The sequence below is a fragment of the Nicotiana tabacum genome, chromosome 13 (genome assembly GCF_000715075.1).
Source record: "Nicotiana tabacum cultivar K326 chromosome 13, ASM71507v2, whole genome shotgun sequence".
Lineage (NCBI taxonomy): Eukaryota > Viridiplantae > Streptophyta > Magnoliopsida > Solanales > Solanaceae > Nicotiana > Nicotiana tabacum.
In genome coordinates, this window is record NC_134092.1 from 28,186,482 (window position 1) to 28,195,939 (window position 9,458).

General features: G+C 35.8%; 1 protein-coding gene across 2 annotated transcripts; it reads right to left on the reverse strand.

Annotated features, from left to right (window-relative positions):
- Positions 1-897: 897 nt before the first annotated feature.
- LOC107814825 (dolichyl-diphosphooligosaccharide--protein glycosyltransferase subunit 1B) lies at positions 898-9,225 on the reverse strand. 2 transcript variants are annotated; one of them, XM_016640291.2, is made up of 9 exons: positions 9,020-9,225; positions 6,754-6,798; positions 5,737-6,368; positions 5,135-5,282; positions 4,831-5,010; positions 4,643-4,711; positions 3,957-4,046; positions 1,194-1,348; positions 898-1,104 (listed from the first exon to the last, which is right to left on the reverse strand). In XM_016640291.2, exons 1-8 carry the CDS (start codon positions 9,134-9,136, stop codon positions 1,214-1,216), a joined length of 1,416 nt encoding a protein of 471 aa, XP_016495777.1. In that variant the 5' UTR covers positions 9,137-9,225; the 3' UTR covers positions 898-1,104; positions 1,194-1,213. The 2 variants fall into 2 exon arrangements, with proteins under 2 accessions (XP_016495777.1, XP_016495776.1); XM_016640290.2 differs by having other exon boundaries at positions 898-1,110.
- Between the last annotated feature and the right edge of the window lie 233 nt (positions 9,226-9,458).

Sequence of the window (9,458 nt, forward strand, 5' to 3'; positions counted from 1 at the left end):
GCACCAAAAACGTCCCGAGACAATGGTGTGGGGCGAAAGTCTCCGGAGGCATACGCCCAGCAATTTGGGGCGTACGCTCGGGGCGTTTCCCGGACGTTTTTTTAGTGAGGCGTAAGCCCTAGAGGCTTTTTCAAATTAAAACAAAATTTGTTGAATAAGTCTTTCATATAATACCCAAATTCTCAAAAGTCAGCTTGGTAATTACTCAAAAGTTTTAAAAAGGAACTTAAATGTATTAAATTTAAAAGTCAAGACCTTTTTGATTGATTGAAACCCTAATATCATGGTCTTTTATAATTCTTTATCTTGTCCGCTACTTTGTTAATATATCCCAAAAACAACGAATATTCATTTTTTTTTACAAACACAAAGAGAAATTCATTTTCCTTCATAGCAATAAGTTCAAAGTTCAAATTGCAGATTAATCATCCTTTTTGTTCCTCCATGTAAAAAACTTTATTCTTTTCGACTCAAGTTACTTGTGCTTATAAGTAGCGTATAATAGATTGTTTTGAACTAGTTATATATATATATATATATATATATATATATATATATATATATATATATATCACATATTTATAGAGTTTTCTTCAATATTTATGCAATTTTACCTGTTTATAAATATTTACTGTAATTATTTTTTTATAAAATATTAAAAATTAAATACCTATGGGGCGTAAGCCCCATGGCCGCCCCATGCCTCGGGGCTTACGCCTCGTTGATGCACATGTAAAACGTCTCGCCTTATGCCCACGCTTTTTAAAACACTGATTCAGACAACATTTCAATTTTTCTCTAGCTGGCTATATTTAGTGCTCAATGTCCATTTAACTGATTTCGCATCCCAGAAGGTCCAAGAAGAGAAGTTTGGTTTGATTATCATAGCTGTGTATATCAGATGAAAAGAGCTTGATATATAGTTCTGCATTTCCTTTGTTGGATGTAAGACCAATACAGTTGTAAGAAGTCATGTTCTAAGGTAAACAACAACAGATGTTCTCAAAATCCAGTGTAGTTGGCTACAATTCAAACAATGTGTTCTACCTTTGCTTAATTGGAAGTTCCAGCTGCTTCTACTAATCTTTGATCTCACAATCAAAACTGCTTCTACACAGAAAAGAAACAGAGGAAATTAACAGTGTACTGGTTTATATAAACTATAAGTGATCATTTTAGCTTAGGGAAAGTACCTCTCAAGAGTGTCAAAAACTCATGTTTGCTTGATTTTGCTAATTGAAAGATCTACTTGCAGATAAGTGACACAAACCATAAAGAAAAGGAAAAAGACAGAAATCAACATCAACGGCTCTGCAAGCATGTAAATGGGGCTGAATTGGTAGTAGACCTGCACAGAGAGTTTAGTTAGGGAGTTGGCTAAGTCCATGGTCAACTACAACAAAAAGGAAACACTAACTGGTGGAATCTTCTATATTTTAGCAGCTTCCCATCTTTCTTTTGATAAATACTTTAAGAGCTTCCCAAAAGTTCAATTTCTAACAGAGACAACATTTTCAAGAACAACGCTAAAGTTAAATTCGAGGAAGCAATAAATCTGTTGCTGCGTGCAACTTTCTAACTTAATATTTGAATAACCTGTATCAAACTCTATATAATTTGTGAATTACAAGAAAGCCAAAATGATTCTCACATAGAAGTTATCTAGATCTATTTTATGAAACCAATCATTTTGTTTTCGTAGCCAGAAAACTCATCTCGGGTTGCTTTCACTGTGATTTCAGGAAATAATCATTGGTCTTTTTAGGATCTCCCAGGTGAAGAAGTTAAACTCAAACATACCACACTTTACCATCTAAAAATATTACACGAAATATTACTCCTCTTATTTCAGAATCTTCACCCTAGTTTTACATTTTTATAATAAATCACAAAACGCAGTGCACTTTCTGCAATTGAAAACTACTCATTCACTATTCAATGTTTTTTTTAGACATTATAGTATTTCAAAGATAACATAGTACCCACATTTATCCTTATAAAATCTCATATATAAGAAACTTAAACTTATAAGCCCATCCTTTTTTTTTCTTCTGATAACTGATTAATCCCGAGGGCCAGTTGGCACATGGTTCGGAATATGGTGGATAATGGGCCATCCCTCTGCCCTTCAGTTGAATACCAGATTTTTGTCTGCACCAGGGTTCGAAATCGTGACGTGCCTCTAATCCACACATCATGCGTTGTGCTCTTACCACTAGACGAAAGCTCCATGGCAACCCCATCCCCTTTTATGTCAAAAATAATTTCATATGCGCCAAGAAGATGCCAAAAGATTTATGACGGCTAAAAATGGATTAGAAGTAACCTATGGGCAGAATGTTCTTTGAAATACAATGGAAATTCACCTTTACTCTTAAACTTAACACTTGCCAAACTCTAATGAACAGAAATGGGAGGAAAGTAGAAAATAAAATGGTCATGAATCAGTTATTTCCTATAAAAAAGATCCAGTGCTTTTAAAAATAAAAATAAGAAACACAACCATTGCAATGCCTTTAAAATTCTGCCAAAATCAAAGAATCCATTTAAATTGTTCTGATCAAAATCCTTGATCAATTTTTGACTTTATTTCAGATGCTCTTACAGTTTTCCAACTTTGCCAATTCTCATATTCAAATAAAACTCCGTCAATCAGACCTTCGCGAAGCATAACTGGTAAAGGAAGTGGCTAGTGTAGGTTGACAATCCATGTAAAACAGTTTAATTAAGATTAACATCTGAATACTTGGATGCAGAGGATTCATACAGCCGACCCCAACTAATCTAGGATTGAGACATAGTTGATTGATTCACCACGATTCAAAAACAGTTTTCCTTTTGGACAATCTTACCAGAAAGGATAATTTGTCAGTAAAGTTTATATCCCAGCCAAAAGGCAGAAAAGAAGAAAAAAAGGCTTAAAAAAAAAGATTACAACAACGATACCACGTTTATAGTATTCAACTTAACCTGATATCAAACCCCATGAAAGTTCTAAAACTGCTTCCTTTGGAAGAACATCACGAGGTCCCATACCTGGGAGACTACAAAATTATTTTCCCTCTCCTAACTTAACCTGATATTAGTGTTGTCAAAGGCGCGCTTAAAGTGCGAAGCCCTGAAGCGAGGCTCAAAACATGTTGAGCGCTTCGCCTCGCTTAGCGGGAGCTTCCGTGTTGTCATCAAAGCTCTAAGGCATACTTTTCCTAGCCAATGAGCATGATCCCGAAGAGGTGACACTAAATAATTGATATTTCACTTTATTATAAATTTTCTTCAAATTCTTTGTCCATATATTTGGTATTCATGCTTATAGATATTAGTCTTGGACTACACATACATATTTGTCGTTTTTCCCATTTGCGCCTTTCTTCATTAAAGCCCACGCTTTATTTGCACTTTGCGCTTAAAGCCCCAACAGACCTTCGAGCTTTTTTGTGCTTTTCGCCTTTGATAACACTGCCTGATATCAAACCCCATGAAAGTTCTAAAACTGCTTCCTTTGGGAGAACATCACGAGTTTCCATACCGGGGAGACAAAAAAATTATTTTCCTTCTCCTTACCGATTCGTTAGGCATTAAACAAGGTGCGGTTTCGTTAAAGAAAAGCACAATTTAACTGGTGATTGTTTTGCACAAAATCAAGCAAATTGTTATATGTCAATGCATACAACAATACAACAATAACAACCCAGTGGAATCCCACAAGTGGGGTCTGGGGAGGGTAGTGTGTACGCAGACCTTACCCCTACTCCGGAGGAGTAAATATATGTCAATACATGAAAGATACTTTTCAAGTAGGTTAGAGGTCTTGGTCTAGTTGAGCTACGTTCGTTTTACCAGATGCCCCAGAATGGCGAATAGACAAGGAGGGTTTTAACTAATTCCACAAATCGCGTTCTTTTCAAAAGACAATAAGATAAAGTAAATCAGCATATAAAAGTCAGCAAGATCACCTGGAAAGGAGAGTTGTGCTCAGGAACTACATTTTCCTTTTCTAGGACCACCACTGTCCTTCCCACAACATCAAGATATGAGTATTTCTTCTGAAAAATCAAAGTAAGCACTCGATTTTAACATGTGTGAAGACAAATATGCTCATCTAAGTTGGCAGTAAAGTATTTATTACCTGACAAATAAGAAGAACAAAGAAATGAAAAACATATGTTTGATCCTTTTACCTCAGTTAACTTGCTAGACACTTATGCATTAACCCTTTGACTGGAAACTAAGGGAAGAATAGAAAGTAAGGGGGGATAGAATAGACGTGGAGAAAAAAGTAAGAGAAAAAGAAAAATAGTTCTCTTACTATCTTCTCCACTTCTATTCTATTTTCCCTTGCTTCTTATTTGGAAACTGCTTTCTTTCTTTTATTTGGCTTTGGATAGAAAGTAATACGGTAAGGATAACTAAAAATACATTATACTTTTCTTCTCTTTCATAACGGGTTTCACTCCTTTGAGCATCTATCATTCTTTCTCATGATATTAGTTGTGCTATCTGTGTACTTCGATGGAATCATCAAAGACATTACACGCCAAAGATGATTTGCTACAGGGACTAGAGGTTATGTTAACGTATGAACAAATACCAAAGTTCTACTATATGAGAAATAAGATCTGTTATGTTACATACGAGTTACCTCAAATCGTTGTTCCACAGGAAAAGGAACTACAGCGGATGGGTTCTTTGATCCTTCTGGCAACACAACCTGAAATTTGATATTCTTGCACCATTACTTGCATGTTGCAAACAAAGACTACAGAGAACTGACGCAACAAATATCAACCAAACATGGTTAACCAAATTAATTCAACAGGGAGCACCCACTTTGACGGTCAACTTATCAACAACAGTCTGTCCAAGAGGGCATCCAAAACTGTAATTCAGGTAACGTGTGCCATCAGCTGCCTCAAAAAGGAAGTCCTCTAGAGGAACCCCATATCCGATGACAAAAGTAGATTTCCAGCCTCCAAATAAAGGATATCGTGGTTCTATTAACAGCTCTGACTGAAAAGGAAATTCAGGGAAATCATAAAATCAAGAGAGTCATTTATAACCTTGCCACAAAAGAGGAAAGCAAGACAATGAAAGATTTCCCAAAGAAATTATATGGAGGGAACATGATTGATACCTTCTTAAGATTTGTGCGTAAGCGAGAGGATGAAATGTTCCCTATGTTATCCCTGTAGTAGACAGAATGGACCCTTGGGGGTAATTCTGCAAGAAGATGCTTGAATGAGGAGACACCACTGTGCGAGGGCCTAGACTGATATTCAACCCTGCCAGGAGCACCAAAATAATTGAGCAACTAATACATATAATGAATCTGAACTTGTAAATGGTAAAAAAGACAGAAATATATTCTAGACATCAGTGAAACTCAAACCACCTAAAGATGGGGATTCTAATTCCAGAAATCATTTGTCTCAGAAAGCTAACAAGGACAACTTGTTGATTATCTGTATTAGGTTTTTGCTTATGTTACTGTTTTTTATTGTTCTTGCATCATAAAGAATGGAAAGAAGGAAGAGCTTGCATCATAAAGAATGAAAAGAAGGAAGAGCTTTCCTTTACCTGTATTATTTCAGTGTATTCATTCTTTACTCAATTTTGTTAAATACCAGCTTTATTTCTCCGACTGAATTATAAGCTTACAGAACCTACTGGATTTTCAATTTTAAAATTTATTTAAAAATATAAAAGCATCGCTGCATATAATAATTGGAAACTGACCTTGAAAAAACACCTTTATGTCGAGCACCAGCATGTACCAATTTGTAATGCTCAGTGACCTGTACGCTGCCCCAGTGAGAGATTTCAATTTCACGCACAAGCTCCTCAACCACAGCAAACGCATTATTGTTCTCAAAATGGACAATTACAGGTGAATATGAATATGGACGTTGTTCCTCATATGGCCCATATCTCAGTTCTGTGTTTGCACGATCTGTAGGCTCAACCCTTGTGAATGACTCAACCCTGCTAGTTGGTGTTTTTAGAAACGTTGCCTGCTGTTTAACAGGATATGGTGACAGAATTTTTGCACTGTCCCGGTAATAAACTAATTGAGACTCCGACTGGCTTATTTCTACTGGGAAAGGCTCGAGAGGATGTGTTAATATATAAAGAACTTCTAGCGAGATGGCTTCATCTTTGACCAATGGTTTAAGCAAATATAATAAATAATACTTAGTCCCATTTGGTCCATCAACCAGGTTAATTGGCTTCACATCAAGTGGCAAATAAGATTTCTTTTTCTTCTTGCCAGTAACAGCTGCTGCTTTTACCAATGCCAGATGATCAGCTTCTGTGGGGGAGAAGGCAAGAAGGACTTCCGAAGCAGGCGATTCACCAATATTTTCAACCTGAAACGCCAGGCAATCAGATATCCAGTTTTATTATGCTAATTAAAAGTCTGTAAAATGAATATTCTTTCCAGGTTTATGGTAATAGGCCAATAAAAATATGGTCGCAACATTTCCAGTGACTCTTCGCTGTAACAATAATTTAACATTGAAATTTCATTAATTCTGTTTTTATATTATTGAAATCTTATAACTGTAAAATCTCAAATGCAACCAAATTCACATGTTGCCTTTATGGATCTTCCCTGTGCAGATGAGATCTTTATAAGGAATATTAAAGGATGAATTTGAAGCTATATATAGAAGGTGATCAACATAGTAAACAGAAAATAAGTCAAAACTCAACAAAAGACCAGTTAAAGTAGTTCCGAATTCAGATTGATACCTTCAATGTCAAAAAAACCCTCACAATGTGTGCAGTCAAGTCAATCTGCAGCAATTCAATACAACCAGTGAGTAGTTGGAGTCATAGTGGACAAAAATACTAACAAAGACGGAAGTTTTTAAGCATAGATGCAAAAATGAGGAGCTTCTTCTGATTACCAATAAAAAGTTGGCTAAAGACATGAGAATGAAAGATCACAAGAAAACTTTTTTCTTTAAATTCTTCTTCCTTTTTTTCTCGTGGAAGGGGAAGGAATAGAGATGCAAGCATTCGTCTGCAACACCATGCACACACAAACATTAAGAAGCAGAAAAAAGTTACTACCTCCATTCCAGTTTATGTGAACCTATTTCCTTTTTGGTCCGTTCCAAAAAGAATGACCCCTTTCTAAATTTGGAAACAATTTTGCTTAAACTTACAATTCTATCCTTAATGAGAAACTTTTATAACCATACAAATACTCTGGGCTCCTTTTTGAATTGTTTAGGACCACAAATTCCAAAAGTCTTCATTTTTTCTTAAACTCCGTGCCCGGTCAAACATGTTCACGTAAATTGGAACGGAGGGAGTAATATTTTTGTGTTCGAATAATGATCTAGAATATAAAATCTTTGCAGTTTTCATCTTGAGGAAGTTTGATGAAACAACCTCTTTAGCTTCACAAGGTAGGATCTACAGTATCGGGTACGGGTTCCCGGGAACCCAGTAACTTTTATCCGGATCCTGTATTTAGAAATACACTAAATGTATAAATAATTTTAGCTGGGAACCCAGTACTAGAGACGACTGTTGGTTCGGCGGCAAATGAGGATCCTGCTTAGACTATGTTTTTATAAGTTGGTTTACGAGGATTCGAATCCAATATTTGACAGTTTTTTAATTTCACCTTTGGTTTTTTCACAAAACAACATACGCAGGCACTTGTGTTGTTTCTTTTTTTTTTTTCTTAAAAAACACTACAAATGAAATTAAACCAGCCAAATAAAAAAGCTTGCTGAAATTTTTTGTAAGGTTCAAATCCTGGATCCGCCTCTGGGGAGGGTAGTGTGTACGCAGATCTTCCTCCTACCCAGAGGCGGATCCAGGATTTGAACCTTATGGGTTCCCACTTCATCTCAAATAATATACAATAATAATTGATTGGGACAAAATATTTCAGCAAGCTTTTTTATTTGGCTGGTTTAATTTCATTTGTAGTATTTTTTTAAGGAAAAGAAACAACACAAGTGCCTGCGGATGTTGTTTTGTGAAAAAACCAAAGGTGAAATTAAAAAACTGTCAAATATTGGATTCGAATCCTCATCAACCAACTTACAAAAACATAGTTTAAGCAGGGTCCTCATTTGCCGCTGAACCAACAATCGTTTCTAGTACTGGGTTCCCAGCTAAAATTATTTATACATTTAGTGTATTTCTCAATACAAATACAGGATCCGGATAAAAGTTACTGGTTCCCGGGAACCCGTACCCGATACTGTAGATCCGCCCCTTACCCTCCCCATACTCCACTTGTGGGACCGCACTAGGCATGTTGTTGTATCTTGAGGAAGTTTGATATGGAGGACAATGGTTTCCATGGAAATTTTTTGGATCATTTCCAAGAGTTTGGTGGGATAATAGAAGTTAACAACAGATCAGAATGTACGTTATAAGGACAATGTTCTGTTGATATCTTTTAGTATCAAAGGTTCACGAAAATGTAAGAATGTTGGTTGAAACTATAATTAACGGAGCCAGGAATTTGAGTAAGGAGATTCAAAAAAATGTAAAAATGTCACATTTAAGTTATAAACTATGTCAAGGGGATTCAATACTTTACCTATACAAGAGATATTGTTTTACCCATTTTGCACGAAGCAATTTTCCAGCGAAGGGGTTTCAACTGAACCCCCTTTAGCTCCGCCACTGATTTATAAGGATAGTGTTTTCTTTATATATTTTTGGTATCAACATCTACAAAAGTGTCTGAAGTATAAGCTAAAATAAGCAATATGCAGTAAAATTTGAGATATTTGTAACTTCCAAATATATTTTTCTTACAAAATTTATAATTGGTAGGTAACAAAAATATTATCAGAAAATAGCATCTTCCGCCCAATACCAAACACAAAATTGATCAAAAAACTCAGCTACTTCAGAATAGAAATCTAAAATTAGAACCAGAAAAACTCAGAACATTACAGAAAATTAAATAAGATAACAATCTTTAATCAATGATGTGTAGATAAATTGAAATTGAGATATTAAGGGGAAGGTGAGAGCTTACTCTACGTTCGGCGTTGACGATCTGCAACTGCGGCGACGGAGAAGATCTGGTGAGTAATGAAAGCGAGGTGAAGATAGAGAAAACTAGGGCTAGTCGAAGGATCGCCATAGCTCCCATTGCTTTCTTCTCTTTGAGGAAAATGGTTAAGACTTCCCTTCAGTCTTTAGTCAGTCTCCTCTTTAACTGATTCATACACTTGAAAAGTGTAAACTCAGCATTGTATTTTGGACTTTGGGCTTTTATGGTCCTTGAGTCATGGGCTTCCTCTATGTACATAGATAGCCGATTTGAGGACCATTATTTAAGTCATAGCCGAAGTTCTTATGAAGTTTTATAAAGTTTAGCCATTTCAAAAGTTTGTAATTTCGTACATAAACAGGTTCGAAGTTTTGCATATTGCTTGCGCAAGCAAACTTTATATGATTTCTTTAGATTTTTC

Excerpts from the sequence above, each read along its gene's own strand:
- LOC107814825 (XM_016640291.2), bottom strand. The coding sequence starts at position 9,136 with ATGGGAGCTATGGCGATCCTTCGACTAGCCCTAGTTTTCTCTATCTTC. Across the intron at positions 4,047-4,642 it reads CTGTGGAACAACGATTTGAG|AAGAAATACTCATATCTTGA; the intron begins GTAACTCGTATG and ends TTGATTTTTCAG. Across the intron at positions 1,349-3,956 it reads AGCACAACTCTCCTTTCCAG|GTCTACTACCAATTCAGCCC; the intron begins GTGATCTTGCTG and ends CTCTCTGTGCAG.